This window comes from Hordeum vulgare, chromosome 6H (genome assembly GCF_904849725.1).
Source record: "Hordeum vulgare subsp. vulgare chromosome 6H, MorexV3_pseudomolecules_assembly, whole genome shotgun sequence".
NCBI classification, from domain to species: Eukaryota; Viridiplantae; Streptophyta; class Magnoliopsida; order Poales; family Poaceae; genus Hordeum; species Hordeum vulgare.
Window position 1 is genome coordinate 386,671,444 of NC_058523.1, and position 18,052 is coordinate 386,689,495.

An 18,052-nucleotide genomic window follows, 5' to 3' on the forward strand; every position below is an offset into this window, starting at 1 on the left:
AGAATTATTTTCATGATCTACAAGCATAGAAATTTTACTACTCACCACATAAGCAAATTTATTCACATCAATAGTAGTGGGAGCAAACTCAACAAAATAACTATCATGTGAAGCATAATCCAATTGAAAATTAAAATCATGATGACAAGCTTCATGGTTATCATTATTATTTATAGCATACATGTCATCAAAATAATCATCATAAATAGGAGGCATGCTTTCATCATAATAAATTTTCTCATCAAAACCTGGGGGACTAAACATATCATCTTCATCAAACAAAGCATCCCCAAGCTTGTGGCTTTGCATATCATTAGCATCATGAATATTCAAGGAATTCATACTAACAAGATTGTAATCATGCTCATCATACAAAGATTTAGTGCCAAACATTTTAATAACTTCTTCTTCTAACACTTGAGCGCAATTTTCCTTTCCATCATTTTCACGAAAGACATTGAAAAGATGAATCATATGAGGCAACCTCAATTCCATTTTTTTTACTTTTCTTTTATAAAACCAAACTAGTGAAAAACAAGAAACTAAAAGATTTAATTGCAAGATCTAAAGATATACCTTCAAACACTCACCTCCCCGGCAACGGTGCTAAAAAAGAGGTTCATTGACGGGATGTGAGTGCCGCTTACCTAACCTCCCCGGTAATGGCGCCAGAAAAGAGCTTGATGTCTACTACACAACCTTGTTCTTGTAGACTCGTGTTGGGCCTCCAAGCACAGAGTTTTGTAGGACAGTAGAAAATTTCCCTCAAGTGGATGACCTAAGGTTTATCAATCCGTGGGAGACATAGGATGAAGATGGTCTCTCTCAAGCAACCCTGCAATCAAATAACAAAGAGTCTCTTGTGTCCCCAACACACCCAATACAATGGTAAATTGTATAGGTGCACTAGTTCGACGGAGAGATGGTGATACAAGTGTAATATGGATGGTAGATATAGGTTTTTGTAATCCGAAAATATAAAATCAGCAATGTAACAAGTAGTAAACAACGAGCAAAATGGTGTATAAATGCTTGGAAACAAGGCCTAGGGTCCATACTTTCACTAGTGCAAGTTCTCTCAACAATACTAACATAGTTGAATCATATATAAATCCCTCACGTGCGACAAAGAGTTCACTCCAAAGTGACAAATAGCGGAGAACAAACGAAGAAATTATTGTAGGGTACGAAACCACCTCAAAGTTATCTTTTTTGATCAATCTTATGAGCTATCCCTATAAGTGTCACGAACAGCCCTAGAGTTCGTACTAAAATAACACCTTAAGATACACGTCAACCAAAACCCTAATATCACCTAGATACTCCAATGTCACCACAAGTACCCATGGGCATGATTATACGGTATGCATCACATAATTTCAGATTCATCATATTCAATCCAACACAAAGAACTTCAAAGATTGCCCCAAAGTTTCTACCAGAAAGTCAAGACGAAAACATGTGCTAACCCCTATGCATAGATTCCCAAGGTCACGGAACCCGCAAGTTGATCACCAAAACATACATCATGTGGATCAATAGAACATCACATTGCCACCACAAATATCCCAACGCAAGACATACATCAAGTGTTCTCAAATCCTTAAAGACTCAATCCGATAAGAAAACTTCAAAGGGAAAACTCAATTCATCAGAAGAAGATACATAGAGGAAAACTCCATATGATTCATCTATATTAATAAAGCTCGCGATACATCAAGATTGTGTCATCTCAAGAACATGAGAGAGAGATATTGAACACATAGCGACTAGTACATACCCTAAACCCCGAGGAGGATTACTCAGACATTATCATGGTGAGAAAGAGAGATTTGTTGATGGAGAGGTGCAGCCCCGAAGAGATGGAGGTGACGGCGGCCACGGCACTGGCGACGGGCTGCGACGGTGGCGACGGGCGGCGGCCCCTTGCCCCTCCTTCTTCCTTGGTCTTGGTGCTGCAATGGAGGATCCTCTCCCCTTCTTGACGGTTGCCAAGGGAGAGGAAATTTCGTGGCTCTTGGTGGCTCTACCAAAATTAGGGTTTTTCTCTCCTTATATGTGCCTCTGTGGTGCTCTATGGCCCTCTAATGGACGGACCCTTGATGCGATGGCTCTCGGGCACCTCTAAAACCTTCCTAGGGGCTCCTCACAGCCCTCATGAGTCTCCAAAGTCGCGGCTTGGCCGAATATATCACATATGTTAAGAGTTGGACTCAATCACGTCAATAATTCTCGTGATCCCGTAATCAGATATTTTCATTCAGTAAAACGGGTCTCCAGATTGTATAGGAACTCTGTTTTGGACCAATTTGTAGTCTCGAATCTTTGCCATAAAATTTCCCACACTTTCCTAGTTTTAACTTTGTCCATTTGATTCCGTCTTCGGAGGCCAAACTGACATAAAATCTCTAAAAACTGTTTGTGGACAGATTTCCCGAGAGTTATAGTCCTCTTCCAACAAGACTCCTTTTGTGTTTTTTTCCACAATTTCTAATTAATTTCTACAAATCAAAGTGTGAAACAAGAACCTGTGCAATTTTGAAATCATTGATAGGTTAGTCCCAAAAAATAATATAAAGTTGTAGTAAAATGATTGTAAAACATCCAAGAATGATAATATAACAACATAAAACAAGCAAAAATTATAGATACGTTGGAGACATATCAGAGCGTGCGCTGGAAGCACCACGGCCTCGTCCCTCCTCTCCCTTATCGGGAGAAAGAAGAAGAATCCAAGGGTAGAGAAGCACCACGATGGGCCCACGCATCAGTGGCCCAGGAGTTGACTGGGTCGGGCGTTGACCCGAGTAAGTGGAGACACATTTCTAGAAATATGTTTTCCTCGTGGGAAAACGTACTTTGCTTCTGCTTCAGCTAAGACTACGTTTTCTAGTTGTAGAAGGCGTATTCTAGCGAAAGGCCCTATTTGTTTAAACCAGCCAGGGACTTGTTTGTGAGGATCTTTTTGCAGATTAGTCCCTAGATTTCTACCGTCCATATCTCCGCGACCGAAACTCTGATTCACGTGATTCCAAAGCCCTCATCTTTGTCTCGTCGAGCCCATTCTGCTCGTACCATTTTCATAGCGTTGTTTTTTTTTCTGAAAATGACCATTTTGCCCTTGTCCCAAATCAGCCCCTTCGAGAGAGAGAAGTATTTTCGGTGATTCGTTCCGCGAGTATCTCGCACTTATCCCCGTTGGATCCTTCATCCCCAGGCAAGCCACGACAACCACTTACATGATGTCCTTGAAGTAGACATGGTTTCCACTTGAATATTTAATAATTATTTGCTCGGCTACTACTGTTATTCTTGTTTCAGCTATGCTTGTCGATCCATGCTTATCATCATGCTATGATCTCATGCATCCTGCTAGTTAGCTCATTACTTGCTAGTATTATTCTCATATGACATGCTTGTTAGTAGTACATGCTCGTAATAGTGATGTTCTCTCATGCATGATTATCGTAAGTTACAAAAAGTACCTGTGATATGCCTCATCATTGATATGCCATGTTCATCTGCATCTAGTAGACTAAGTGATTTATTACTGTTGATGCTAGTGTTTCACATGTAAATAGTTATACTTCCCATCCATGTTCATGCTCATATGCATTGTCATTTCATCATGTTACTTATCATGACTTAGCTCATTACTTTTCAAGTTTAACCGCATATTAATTGAACTTGAACACTTGTTGGCTGAGTCATAGTGCCATCGAGTCGAGCTCACCAGTACAGCCACACTTGCGTGTATGGGAAGTCCTTAATGCGGTATATTTTCATGCCTCTCGCCGGTGCCTCCAATAGGGAAGGGTATGTGCGTGCGCTACCCTGATCAGGTAGGCGGTCATAAGCCTTGTGTGCCCGTTGTTGTTGTATGGTACCATTGTTCCCGTTTGGGACCGTTTTTGTTTTGCCACGATGGTGGTCGTTGGATCTCTAGAGTGGCATCGGGGCCACCCTTGACTTAGCCCAAAGGGGAGTTTGTCGGAGTGGTCGTGAGAGTGTCATGCAATAGATCGGTTTTGTAGGAACGCCGCTGGTGCACCCGAATGGGAGCAGGAGGCCTTGGGTTCTGCAGTATGGGTATAGTGTACTAACCTCTGCAAAGTGTATAACTATCGATAGCCACGCCCGCGGATATGGGCTGAGTTCATAGTAGGTCACACTATGAGTCAACAATAATAGTAACATGCTTAACAAACGATCCTGGTTTGATGAGGAAAGAAGTTGGTTGATATTTATGAGATTCAAGCCATGTGTGCTGAATTTGTCATGGATCTCTGCGCTCCAAAGTCCTCGCATGTAGGTAATTATTACTACCGTGGCTTAAGTTTCGACTTATTTTTTCATTAGTGATATTGGATACTTTGTTTGTTTCTGATTTTTTCTTTATCTAGACAAATATAAAACAATTAATTCGTGACAGAGAGAGTATTAATTAATTAAGTGTCAAGATTCTTCGGGTTACATGACATTAACTAGTACAATAGAATTTACCCTTTTAACCAATAAATTTGTTCTTAATCATATATAGTTATTCTTGGTGGAGTGGTATGGACTAATAAAACTATCCACAATGAGATTAACATGGGTAGTAGCATAGATGTCATCTAACGAAAAAATATGACGTGAGAAGAAAAAGAAATTGAGTAGCATAGCTAGTTACCCATACAGTGGAAGTAACATGGATAGTAACATAGATGTCATCTAAGTGAAAAATATGACATGTGAGCTAATTAATGAGAAGAGAAAGAAATTGAGTAGCATACCAGGGCCCTGTTTGGAACCACAATAGATTATGATAATCTGGATTATGAAGGTAGATTATATAATCTGGTTTATAAAAATAATCCAGATGGACATGTTTGAAGGCCTGATTATATAAACTGTAATCCAGGTTTTACATTGCATAATGACCTTTGTGCCCTCTATTTTTTTAAAAGAGGAGGGTGGCAGTGGTAGGAATGTAATTATTTCCAACTTTACAAGGGTAATGGGTCATTAGCAATCCATAATTTAATTTTAGCTGGTGTAGAGTAGATTATGAGTTTTTAATAATATGTCCATCTAGTTTTTATAATCTACATCATAATCTGTTCTGTTTGGAGACAAAATAGATTATAAAAACTGGATTATATAATGTGGGTGGTTCCAAACAGGGCCCTAGTTACTCATATCATGAGTAACACCACACATACCAAGACAAGATGAACTTACAAGCTAATAAATGAAATACTCAATGTTACTCTTTCTATGTTAATATTAATATTTATTATGGAGGTAGTAACTTAGACTAGTAACATATGCATGTTACTATTCTATGTTACTTTTCATTATGAATAGTCTTGAAGGGGAAATCTCAATTAAAGTGTTATTTACTAGTTGGACTATACTCACAATTCATGAGTAAGTGACTGAATTTGGGACGATACCGCCTAGATGAGGACGCAGTGATGTCACCGGTGAAGGGGGGAAAGAGGTTGACCGGTTTCAATGTGAAGGCCAAATATGAAGCATGCTATGTAAATTATGGCGATCCCTGACAAAACGACGAGTTTGCTAGAGTGGCTTTTTTTAGCAAAATCACTATAATAATATTACATACGTTTTAAATTATTTTTTTTATATTTATTTAGATACGGATGTATCTAATTCAGGACGGAGGAAGTAGTTATTATAACGATTGAGCATATATCGTGATTCTGCTAGAGGTCCTCTAACGACTCACAAGATGTAAAGCGACGTATCTCTAGTTTGACTCCTCAAACATCTATGAACTCGTCCGATCAGCGATCATCGAACGTGTCCATTTTAAGTCCTTATTTATCCGTTCGTGTAATCATAATCCTCATTTTCTCTCTATATGTCAGTAAAAATAGATGTATGTAAGTGTATTTTAGTTTTAGATAAATCCATTTTCATTTATTTTTGTGACAAGTAAATTCAAACAGAGTGAATATTTTGATACGGATGGAGTAGTTGTTTGTGACGGTGGGCATTCAAAGGTTCACAAGTTCACAAGTAACGCGGCAAAGCTGCAATGACATTTTTTGGGACTTTGATCTGTTGGTGGCTAGTAATCTATGGTGGGAAACTATACAAGTTCAAGTATGTAAATATGTGTGCTAAAAAGAAGTACGTAAATATGTGCTCCGTCACGATACAAGATAGCATGGACCCAAAGATTAGCGTAAGGAGTATTCGTATTTGGAAACTGTGGCGAGCCTCTACCCAAAGATCCTTGCTTCCTTTTTTTCTAAAGGGCTCTCCCCGTGACAACAAATCTCCACCGCAGTTCAGTATTTTGGGGCCGTCAAACAATAGTAACGTGGTCCCAGGCATCTAGCATTCTACCCACAATGGTTGGTCATACAATTACGATTCATAATGAAAAGGAACATATACCTATTTACATAACAAATCACGTGTCGATCGGCGAATTTTTTTAAAAGATCCGTCGCCTCGTTAGCTATTGGATGTGACCCTGTCATGCGGTAAAGTAGAGTCTTTTACCTTTACAACAATAATTGTTGTTATAGAAATCATGCAACAGAGGACTTGTCGTAGAAATCTTGCAACAAATGACTTTTTGCATAAATCTTCATAACAAATTGTTCTCTCCCTCAATCTAAAAGTTTTGCAACCTGATTGATGTTACAAAATAATTTTGAGGAAAAGAACAAAAACGTCTAAAAGTTTTGCAACATGATTGATGTTACAAAATAATTTTGAGGGAAAGAACAAGTACACCATGACCGATTGGGGAAGTAGACTGAGCAAAGTGGTGCTCTGTCTTTCTCGAAAAAAAAATGATGCTCTAACTAGATGAGAATAAAAATAAATTCTTTCCAGAAGCGATGGACCACCTTGACACATCTTCCGATCAATTGATCGAGCAGCAGCGTGCAAGGCCGATTCCCCGAGCGATCAGCCGACGGGATTGAAGTGTTTTCCATTTTCTTTGTGCATCGCAACCTAGAATCTTGGGAAATCCTCTCTGATTTGCCTAGATGGGTGCTAGTTTTATCTTTTAGATATAGGAAGAACTAATTCTATCATGTTTTTTTGTTAGTGATAGTTTTATTTTCTTTTTCTGGTGAGCAAAATACTGCGGTTAAGCATAGCAACAAGCGACCAATGGGAGCGAAGAGCATCTCTAGCAGACCTCATAAACTGGTCAAACCCATAAAAAACGAGGTGTTTATATTTCCGGTCAGAAAAACGAAGCGGAATAGATCCCGTAAAACTTGTTCGACCTGTAAAATTTTTAAGGGGCACGGTAAATCCATTCATGAAAACTTTATATGTGCAGTTTTGAAGGCAGTATACAATTTACCCCATAAACTGGTCAAACCTCGTCGGAGCAAACGCGTCATTGCGGAACTGACCGAAATCTACGTGAAACTCACCGGAATCTGTCGCCGCATGTCGGAACAAACCACTGCACGTCTTAATTTGTCGTCGCAAGGCCGAATTGCGGCCAGCTCGACCTCCACTGCCGAGACGAGGCCATCCACAGGCAGGATGGAGCAGGCCACCGACGGCCTGAATCAGGGGGCGGGGCGACACCGGAGAAGAGTAGGACAGGATGGAGGAGCTCATGCGGCCATGATGGGGAACGTATGCATGACAACGGGCAGTGTCAAGCTCAATCGGAAATGGACAGTGTCAAGCTCCATCGGAGGCGGACGGCGCAGGGCTCCTCCAGTGCATGCATGGCGGGGAACGGACGGCGCCACGATGAGGCGGGGGCGAGGCGGGCGGCACCGGGGCGACCCGGGGCGTCAGGGTAAGGCACGCTGTGGCTGGAGACAGCTCGTCGGGATGAGAGAAAAAAAGAAAATAAAAATGAGCTATAGTAAAATATATTTTCATTTAGGGAGTCTCTTTTATTCGGGGCAATTTTTAAGGTTTGATTTTTACGGATCTGATAGAAATGCTCTTAGCTAATGGTGCGTTAGCTGCTTCCCTCGGTGTTAGATCGAGAAGAACGACATGGGCGTCAATAACCTTGTCGTTCACATAAGATTATTCTGCACGGGACGACGTTCTCCACGCCAAGCTATGCATGGATTTGGATTTTTAACAACTCCCTTCGAAACGTAAGTTTTTTTTAGAAATTTTACTATCCGTTACTCCCTCCGTTCCTAAATATAAATCTTTTTAGAGTTTTCACTAAAAAACTACGTATGAATGTATATCTTTACCTAATAATAAAAAGGCTTTTTCTTCTGTCAGAAAACCGGTCGAGGCATTTTTACAAAAAAGTCCCTCTATTCTTCAGTATTCAACCCACAGTCACGTCCCTAAGTGAAAAACGGTTCATCATTGTTGGAGAAAAAGGTCATCTGCCTCCTCTCATACTCCATGCCTCCATCGCTCCGCCGAGCTTTGCATCGGCGGCGGCCCACCCCGCCGTCCACCTCTCCTTGTCTCGCGTTAGTGGTGGCTGGTGGCAGGTCGACCTCCACCGGCCCTCCCCCTTGCCTCAGCCCCCCGGGCGCACCATCTAGCATCACCAACCCCGCTGCTCCCTCCCCTCCCCGATCCCGATCTAGATGCCTGACCCGTGCCTCCTCCCCTCTTTGAGCACGGCGAGCACGGAGGGGGCTAGGACCAGATACAGGATGCAGAAGAGCTATCTGGTCGCGTGCACGCCAAATCCACCGAAAATGGATCCACCCCGGCCAGATCAGATCGGGCCCTGCCGTCGTCGCCACCATAGGGTCGTCCGCGCGGTGGATGACGAGAAGGGGAGGAGCCGCGTCGTACTCTCTGTATTCCGCATCCAGCGACAGGGTCGACGGTTCGGGCCGATGGAGATGGTGACCAGTGGCGGCGAACTCCAAGGGGGCGGACAAAAAGGCACTCCTCTCGTCGTCCTCCTCCCGGCAGTAGGCCAGGCAGGCAGCGGATTCGACTTCTCCGGCATGGATCTCGCGGCGGAGCGGATGAATCGACGGAGATATGGCCTGTCTCTTGCGCAGCTCCCGGCAGTCGTCCCTTCGCCTTCTCCCGCGACTAACTGATGGTGAGTTCTATGTTACTCTCTTCCATGTACAAATAATTCTTCTTAGCCTGATTTCGTTACCATGACAGTGTTTTCATAATGTAATCTCCCGTTGCAACGCACGGGCAATTGTCCTAGTAGACATACAATAGAGTATAGATTCACTCATTTTGCTTCGTATATAGTCTCCTAGTGAAATCTCTTTAAAGACTTATATTTAGAAACGGAGGGAGTACATACAAATATATATAAACATAATTTTAAATATGAATTCATTCATTTTGTTTCCTATGTAATTCGTAGTGAATTGTTTAGAAATATTTATATTTAAAAATGGAAGGAGTACTTTTTTTTAAACGTCGATACTTTATTAATTACTTAGACAATATTATAAAGAGTCTCCCGGATACAATCCGAAGCCGAATGAAAAATAGTTAGACTAGCAGAGTTCATACATGACTTAGCTAACAAATGTGCCGCTACATTCAAATGTCGATGAACGTGTTTGAAGATCACCGAATCGAAGACGCTTGCCGCATACATGATATCAGCCACAACCAAACCAATAGAAGATCAATCATGGACAGAAAAATTCAGCCGTTGCACCAGTGGAAAGCAATCCGAGGCAAAAATAACATCGGATAAATGTTCATCATGCGCCAAATAAACTATTCTTTGCATAGCAATTGCTTCTACCATCTCAGCTCAAGAATACCAAAAATTGGTTCATTACATGCAGCCACACAATGTCCCTCGTGGTCCCTGGCAACGACCCCGACACCTATCTATTTAAATCCGAAAAAACTGTAGCATCTGAGTTGAAGAAAATAGTACGTGACGGCGGCGGTGACCACTCCGAGTTGGAGGTATTGGTCTCACGCCTGTGCCCAACGGTAGGACTATATAAGTGATGCAATATCATGGAAATATAAGCTTTGTTCTTCTCAGCTGTGCAACGGGGATGGGGGCGTCTGGATTATTTCTAGTATAGTTGCGAGCCTCCCAAATATGTCAGAATGTCACTATAAGAACTGTAGCCTCACGGTCAGAAGATCTGAACATAAAATCATACAACCATAATTTTGATGACATGAAAGCACACCGTTGCAAATTGATGCCATATGTATATTTAATAATCTCCCACACGTCCCTCGCGTGCGGGCGGAAGGGCATTGCATGTTCAACAGTTTCAAGACATCCACAAAAATAACAACACTCAGATTCAAGAACCTGGTGTCGTGCAAGCTGAACACCATAAGGAAGACAATCTTGAGCAAAACGCCCCAAAGTAACCTTCATTTTGTTAAGCGCCTTCACTTTTCAGATTAACTTCCAAAACATATCCTCACCAGATCTATCTGAGCTCTGGCCATATCCATGCTTGCAACAAGACAATAAAAACTTTTCTGACCTAGCCATGTTATATGCAGAATGTATAGAATATTAACCAAAATGAGTAAATGTCCAGCAAGCAAAATCATCCCTCCATGTCTGCTAATAGGGATACGAAGAATCTCAGAAGCCACATGATCAGTAAAGAAAGCACGTACATCATCTTCATTCCAACAACCAATATCCTCATCAAGAAGATAGTGTACATTCGCATTTGCAGGAATAGGCGAGGTAGGTTGAAGAACATAAGGCAGAATTGAAGGAATCGAGTGGTCAAAAGGAACATAAGGCGGAATTGAAGAACGCCAATTCTCCATATGACTCCACGTTTCAAAAATTCACGACCAGCCAGAATACTCCTCCAAGTAGCTGATGCCGGCGGAATTGAAGGAGTACTTGTTAGGAGATCCTCGTGCACATAGGTAAGGCATCCAACCGTCCTTGTATCGACCCGCTCACCCGTCTAGATGTGTGTTACTAGTAAATCACAAAAGCTTTGCGGGAGTTTTTACACCAACCACGGGTCCGGTAACATAAAAATCGTGAGGTAGTTATGGTATATCATGAATTTGGTGTGTATCACAATCAAGCAAACACCAACCCACACATAAGGATGTGGAGAAATGAAACGAAGCTGAGCGAGGAATAAGGGCATCTCCAACATTGACCCTTGAATTTTTTTCTGCATCCGTCCATCGGATAGTGGGAACCAGTTTATGGATATTAATGTCGGAGGCTGTCATCAATCGTTATCTATATACATCCGACATTCCCATTTTTAAAAAACTCTGCATGCCTGGACAGTCGTATACATAGGCTACACACGTACATATCTCGAATGCAGTAGTAGTTCAAATTTTAAAAAGTTCAAATGTTACATTCTAACATTGTTGTCCCCTTTAACCGTCAGTGACGCTTAATCAGATCTTGCTTCAGCTGCTCGTGAGTTGGTCGATGTCGACTTTATTAAAGCATTTGGATTAACTATTCAGATGTGGTTGTATTATAGTATGGAAGTTCGATAGGATCACACATGTTCTTCAATTCTAGAGTTGCGGCAGTATCCTCATCCTCATCCTTCACGATCATGTTATGCATGATTACATAACATGTCATCATCTCTCACAAGGTCTCCCGATCCCATTGTTTAGCAAGTCCACGAACAACTTCAAAATGGGTCTCCAGAATTTCAAATGTCCTTTTAACATCCTTTCTAGCTGCTTCTTATCTTTGGACAAAGTGACACTTTTTCTGGATAATAGAGTTAGATATGGTGTTGAAAAATTTAGCTAACGGAGGATAAATATCGTTAACCAGATAGTAGCCCATGTTATACTTATTTTCATTGTCAGTAGAGTGACAAGGAGGAGCTTTTCCTATAGTTAGTCTCACCAACAATGGTGATCGCTGCAACACATTGATGTCAATAAGAGGCACGAGCATTCCAAAGAAAACATGTCAAATTCAAAGATCTTGTGATGCAACCGTTTTGAGAATGGTGGTGGTCTTCTTAACATGACCCTAATATTGCCATGCTAAAGCTTTTGGACATTTTTTCATTTTCAATGCATGCAGTTAAGAGATTCGAGCAAACTCCCTACCCTCTTGCTTGTGAGATTGCCAAGAGCCTTTTGGTGTCTCCCACAATTGGTTGTCTCGGGTACTGAGGTCGAAATGCCTCGACCACAACAGTTGCAAACCTCGCCATGGCAATGTCTATTCACCTAACAATTGCGGGGCATGGTAAGTATAGCAGTAGCGGACCATACCTCGTGGGACGGTCTAAGGAGAGGGGCGGAGCGACGACAGAGGATAAGGCAGGTGGGGCATGGGTGGACGCTGGAGGTGACGGAGATGTAGAGTTCGGCAGGGGGTGTGGCGTGGCGAAAGGGGTGGTGGAGCGGCGACAAAGGGAACAAAGAAAAAAGGAAGGAGGAAAAATAGGGAAGAAACATGCTCGTGGTCCGGAAAGGGTTTTGGGAAGGCCGAGGGTGTTAGAGGCCTATGTGGTTGTTGTCCGAACTCCCGAAAAGCCCCCTCCCCACCATGTTTGTCTTGAGTTCGCTCGCGAATCGATACAAGCCCGTGCTGGAAGGCAAATCGCGTCCGGTCCGGACGACTGTGAGAGATCTGGGGGTGAGCCTTGGAGATGCCCTAACTCAAGGGGAGGAGAGTTGTGGGTAGGAGTCATAACTCGCCTTACTTTCTACCTGACCGACTACTGACTCTAACCTCTCCGATGAGCAATTGCTGGTGGCGTCCGTGTCAAAAAAAATCCGTCGTCGTCCTTCGAGTACCACCCTCTCCCCTTCCTCCCGCCGCTCCACAACAACCAACCTCCTTCCGAGAGCTGCTTGCCAGTAGCTGCTCGCGCTCCATGAGACCATGACCTCCCGCCAGCCCCCGTGTCGCTGCTCGACAACGGGGGTGACTCCCTCCATGGCCTCCGTCTCCCCTCCGCCCCCACTCCCACTAATTCGAAAACACCTAAAAGCCCGACAAACGCCCACCAATAAAAATGACAGAGATTAAGAAAGAACCTAACAGCACAGAGATTGGTGCAAGATCCAACAACCACAAAAACGAAATGCAGCGAAATAAAAAATACAAACTGCTGGAATTTATGAAAACTGAACCAAAACCACCCCAAACCCAACCGGAAATGTGCCCGGCGAGTGCGGCCCCGCAAATCCCATCAGGGTTTGGCCTTGACTGCTGACCCTATATAAGCGTCCATGCCTTCGTTTCCAAGCCTTCTCTTCTCTCCCCGGCTTCGCTCCGCACCGCCGACGCCACCACGCCCGCATTCCCATCGGTCTCCACCCCTCCCCACCCGCATTCCGATCGGTCTCCACCCCTCCCCACCACCCCCCCGCAGCCTTGCTCTAGCAGCCCAAGGTAGGGGATGCAAGCCAGCGTTCCCGCGATCTCATTTCTGGTTCGCAGCGTCCCGATTTGTTTTGGTCCTGGTACCCCGTTGAATCCGATCGAGTTTCGCCCTCGTAGATGGCCTCTAGTTGCTCGATTTCTCCTTGTTTCAAGGGCGTTTCCTGTTCATCGTTGGGGGTTCGTCAGACGACACGGGTTTCTCTCGAATTCGGTGCGTTTTGGTCTGATATCTTCTGGGAAATCTCGTCTCGTTCGTGTTTACCGTTGGATCCGAGCGAGATTTTCCCCGAAGAGGGAGGGCCTCGAGTTGTTCGATTTCTTCAGGTTTCAAGAGCGTTTCCTCTTCGTCGTTGGATCCGAGCCATCGTTTCGCCCGAACATGGCTTCTGATGATGGCAGGATTTCCTCCCTTACTCGCTGCGTTTTGATCTGCTATTTTATCCGAACGCCAACCTCGTCACGTCCGTGTTTGACGTTGCATCCAAGCGTGTTTCTCCACGAATAGGTGGTCTGGTGAACTGATTTCCATCTCTTGCAAGCACAGAAGGGTTTGGTTGGCGTGTTTCCTTAGATCCGAGGTTATTTCCCCTGTTAGCTCGATTTGTTGCTGCAAGCCCTTCAGTTTCGTTCGGTTCGTTTGGTACAGAACAAGTCCTCATCTGATTGGTTTTCCTCTCTATTTGACCCGGTTCCTGAGTCTAATCGTTTTATCTTCTTTCTTCAGGCCGTGCAAGGAGATGAGGCTCAGGCAGGACACCGTGCACACACGGTACGGCGGTACCCTTGTGTTCGTGGAGCTGTCTGGTAATCACGTTGTGCTGGTTTACTTTATCTCCACACTGTTTATCACTGGGGTCTTAGTTCGCTGCTTGATCTTTGATTGCTTGATCAACGTTTCGTCTTCCATTACAGACACTATGTTTGATGTCAGACCCATCCGCCCCGTCCCTTCGTTCACCAGACGCAAGAGGGTGAACAGGATGTACAGGCAAAATCGTGCCTCCAGTAAGTAATTTATATAGTACATTGCTTACAAACTGCTTTGCTGGACATGTTACTTGTGATCGTGGTAGACTGGATCGGTCAATACTTTGCAATTGGAGGTAGATACTGGGATTAGAGACATTAGTTGGAACCGATAGCCTTGTTTGTTGAGTATTCCACTCTGCATTTGATTATATCTTGCCACAGACTATATAGAGGTAGTCTTGTCTGTTGATAGTTGTGACCGTGTTTGTCTTATTTGATGAGAAGTTTGTAATTGGGCCACTTCTTATGCCAGAGATTGATGTTGCTGAGATCTGATGCGATTTTAGTCTTGTTTGATTGGTGATGTCTATTTGATTTATCAAACCTTGTTATGCCCCTAACTAAAGTAACTAGAAAAGAGAGTTCACATTCTTGTTTTACCAAACTTTGCTGGGTTCTAAGCTTCATTGTGTACCCCTAACTATAGGAATGAGAGTTCAGATTCTTGTTTTACCAAACTTTGCTGGGTTATAAACTTCATTGTGTACCCCTAACTATAGGAATGAGAGTTCAGATTCTCGTTTTACCAAACTTTGCTGGGTTCTAAGCTTCATTGTTGTACCCCTAACTATAGGAATGAGAGTTCAGATTCTTGTTTTACCAAACTTTGGTGGGTTCTAAGCTTCATTGTGTACCCCTAACTAAAGGAATCAGAGTTCAGATGTGATTTTGGTAGTCTATTTTTGATAGAAACTTGAGGTTGGAGTTTTTATGTGATTTCAGTCTTGTTTGATTGGTGCTATCCATTTGATTTACCAAACTTTATTATGCCCCTAACAGCGTCTAGAGAGTTCAGATATCTTGTTCGATCTCAGATGTGTATTTGTTCCTTAAGCTTTCTTATTTATTATACTATACCCCTAACTATAGGTTGGAGGGTCAGCTGTGATTTTGGTAGCCTGCTTTTGATTGGTAGTTTGCATTAGAGCCTCCAAAGTTCATTATGACCCAAACTTAGGGGATGGAGATTTCGTTAGAGGTCGTGGTAGATTGGTTTGGTGAGTAGTTTGTGTTTATTTCCCAGTCTGAATGATGAATTTTGTAGTGTTCTGTTCTGTTCTCCTTACATTCATTCTCACTTCAAAACGAACACCACAGGGAAGATTTTGGTTCCTATGATCTACAATGTGCATGTGGGCGCGGAAGCTGTGGTTCTTTGGGGACAGAACATGAATCCGGTGCAAGAGGCTGCTGAGGCTCTTCAGGTCATGGCGGTCGGTGATGAGAATGAAGTGGTAGAGGAGGTCCTTTTGGATGGTCACGATAAGTCTGATGTTCTGGCTTCTCTGCTTGAGGGTACAACGCTTTAATCATTTTTTGATGTAACATTTGATCTCCCATTCTTTCTTACATATCTATTCTTATCCTTCTGCTTTCTATTTTCCAGCCAATGGTGCTGCCAATGAAGCTAAGTAGATGGTCTTTTGCCGCTCTTTCTGCCTTAAACCATGTTAGGTGGGAAGTAGTCTCGCAATAACTTCTATTTTGGTGTCTTGCAATAACTTCTGTTTTGGTGTCTGCCTGTTTGACATTTCCTTATTTTGGTTTGACATTTTGTTTTGTTTGCAGAACTGCCTGTTGAATGATGGAACTGTGTCAAGAACAGTCTACCTGGAAAGTCTACTCTACAGAGAGCAACACATAGCATTCCCACCGTAGTTTTATCTTTTTGAACAATCGGTTACTCTTGTCAAGCTGGGTTTACATGTGGTCTGTTTTGGTAGACGCTGGTTGGAATTAATGTCACTTGATGCATTTTTTATATCAGTTTGGTTGTTCTGCTGCAATTTTCTTATAATGATGCATCGTTGAAGTTATATACTACTGTGCGTTACTAAATGCATTTTCTATCTGTGTGTTACTTAGATAGTAGGAACTTGCTCGACTTTTACTGCAGCTTGATAATTGGAAGATGCATTCTATCTGTGTGTTACTTAGATATCCTGAATTTTCTGTGTGTTACTTAGATAGCAGGAACTTGCTCGACTTTTACTGCAGCTTGATAATTCGAAGATACATTATGTTCCTTTGTAATGATACTACTTCCATGCCTAAAACTCTAATGGCTATGTCCATGGACAGGTCTAGAAACATCCTTTCATACTTTGTTACATACAGACTTGCACCTGTTCCAGCGAACCCATTATACTACAGTACTACTTCCGTAAGTAAATATAAGAGCGTTTAGATCACTACTTTAGTGATATAAATGCTCTTATATTTCTTAGAGAATACCTCTTAGCGACTGGACAAACCAGATCAACAACCAACTAGGGTCTTCTCAACTTCCTACATTTGCCTACCTCCATATTCTGCTCCAGATCTAAAGAATTGTTGGTATAACCAGGAAGCATATATGGTCTAGTATTGATGCAGGAGTTGACACAAAAAATCATTTTAATTCAGTTATTAGTGTTCTTTGTGGTCTTTAGTGTTGGTATAACCGTCAGGACAAAACTTTTTTCCGGTAGTGATCATTTCATGCAGAAAGCTTTCTGGAGCATGCGGTGCTGTTGTACGCGATGATCATGGGGATTTCATAGCAGGCTGCTATATGGTTCCTACCTCATGTTTGTGACGTTGACTTAGCTGAGTTGATCGCAAATCTGGGTTGTAGCAGGTGGAGATGGAGCCAGGTTGCACTTAGATTGCTCTTTTGCGGTGGACTCCATTAAGTTAATGGATGACTACATGATTTTATCAAAAAAAAAAGCTCTTTGAATCAGCCGGCTGATTTAAGCTATTTTTTTTAATATTGCATTTTTTAATTCTTTTTTAAAAAAAATGCACCGATTTGAAAATTTTCAAAAATAAGCCTGCCTCGGCCACTGCGAAGCCGATTGGAGGCTGTCGGCTCTGGTGTGGCCGACAGGAAGCCAGTCGGCCTAGGCCCAGCCGATTAGTGGCTCTCGGCCACGTGGCGGCCGACTAGTGGCCAGGCCATGTCGATTGCCCTGTCGGCCCTGGCGAAGTCGATAAGGCTATCGGCCTAGGCGTGGCCGACTAGTGGCCACTAGCCAGCCCGAGGCAGCCCCTTCCCCCTCTCCTTCTTCCTCCTTCCTCTTTCTTCCTTCTCCCTTCTCCCATTCTACCTTATCTCCTTTCTCTCTTTCTCCTCCTTCTCCCCCCACACAAAAAATCTTCCATTTCCATGTTTTGATGGTGATGACATCGACTTGCCAACTTTAGGCCTGTGTTGGACGCGTCGCAAGGTATGTTCCCTGGTATAATGTTATCCACCTTCTTAGTTTACACTATGGTTGAAACTAACTTATGTCTTTGCGCAGAGACGGTATGCTAGTGAACAGACTAGGCGAGCCTACACCGCACTAAATGAGCAGTTTGATACGTACACGGAAGTTATTTGGCAACCGTACACGGAAGCAGCCAGAATTTCTAGATATCCCGGTGGTATTTCTATGCTATGCACGAGAGATCGGGGTTACTGGATGACGAAATCGAAGATTATCTTCGATGTCTTTGTTGAGGAGATGGCGCAGCAGCGCATTATGAGACAGTTCGGTCTTCGGCAGTTGACTCCTCCGCCCAACAAAGAGAACCTGCTGTCAGTAGTAGTCCACAGGTATGTTATACTAACTATATATTACATTTTGTTTCTCTATGGCCTATGGTTAAACATCATCATAAATTACAGGATGACAAGGAAGGGAACCAATAGGACACGGGCTCAGTGGCTACAAAGGCTTGAAGAGTACGTTTTAGAAT

At 42.9% G+C, this 18,052-nt stretch overlaps 2 protein-coding genes across 4 annotated transcripts; both read left to right on the forward strand.

Annotated features, from left to right (window-relative positions):
- The first annotated feature begins 7,143 nt into the window (after nt 1-7,143).
- Nucleotides 7,144-7,750, forward strand: LOC123405511. The gene is given in 2 exon segments (XM_045099170.1): nt 7,144-7,623; nt 7,625-7,750. Coding segments are annotated over 2 exon segments (606 nt in total).
- Nucleotides 7,751-8,348: 598 nt separating this feature from the next.
- LOC123402242 lies at nt 8,349-16,113 on the forward strand. 3 transcript variants are annotated; one of them, XM_045096134.1, is made up of 6 exons: nt 8,349-9,037; nt 14,022-14,101; nt 14,210-14,302; nt 15,425-15,622; nt 15,714-15,781; nt 15,896-16,113. In XM_045096134.1, the coding sequence occupies exons 2-5, from the start codon at nt 14,035-14,037 to the stop codon at nt 15,740-15,742; spliced, it is 387 nt and encodes a 128-aa protein (XP_044952069.1). In that variant the 5' UTR covers nt 8,349-9,037; nt 14,022-14,034; the 3' UTR covers nt 15,743-15,781; nt 15,896-16,113. The 3 variants fall into 3 exon arrangements, with proteins under 3 accessions (XP_044952069.1, XP_044952068.1, XP_044952070.1); XM_045096133.1 differs by lacking the exon at nt 8,349-9,037 and adding an exon at nt 10,663-10,830; XM_045096135.1 differs by lacking the exon at nt 8,349-9,037 and adding an exon at nt 13,405-13,937.
- The last annotated feature ends 1,939 nt before the right edge of the window (nt 16,114-18,052 follow it).

Excerpts from the sequence above, each read along its gene's own strand:
- LOC123402242 (XM_045096133.1), top strand. The coding sequence starts at position 10,781 with ATGCCGGCGGAATTGAAGGAGTACTTGTTAGGAGATCCTCGTGCACAT. Across the intron at positions 10,831-14,021 it reads GGAGATCCTCGTGCACATAG|GCCGTGCAAGGAGATGAGGC; the intron begins GTAAGGCATCCA and ends TTCTTTCTTCAG. Across the intron at positions 14,102-14,209 it reads TGTGTTCGTGGAGCTGTCTG|ACACTATGTTTGATGTCAGA; the intron begins GTAATCACGTTG and ends CTTCCATTACAG.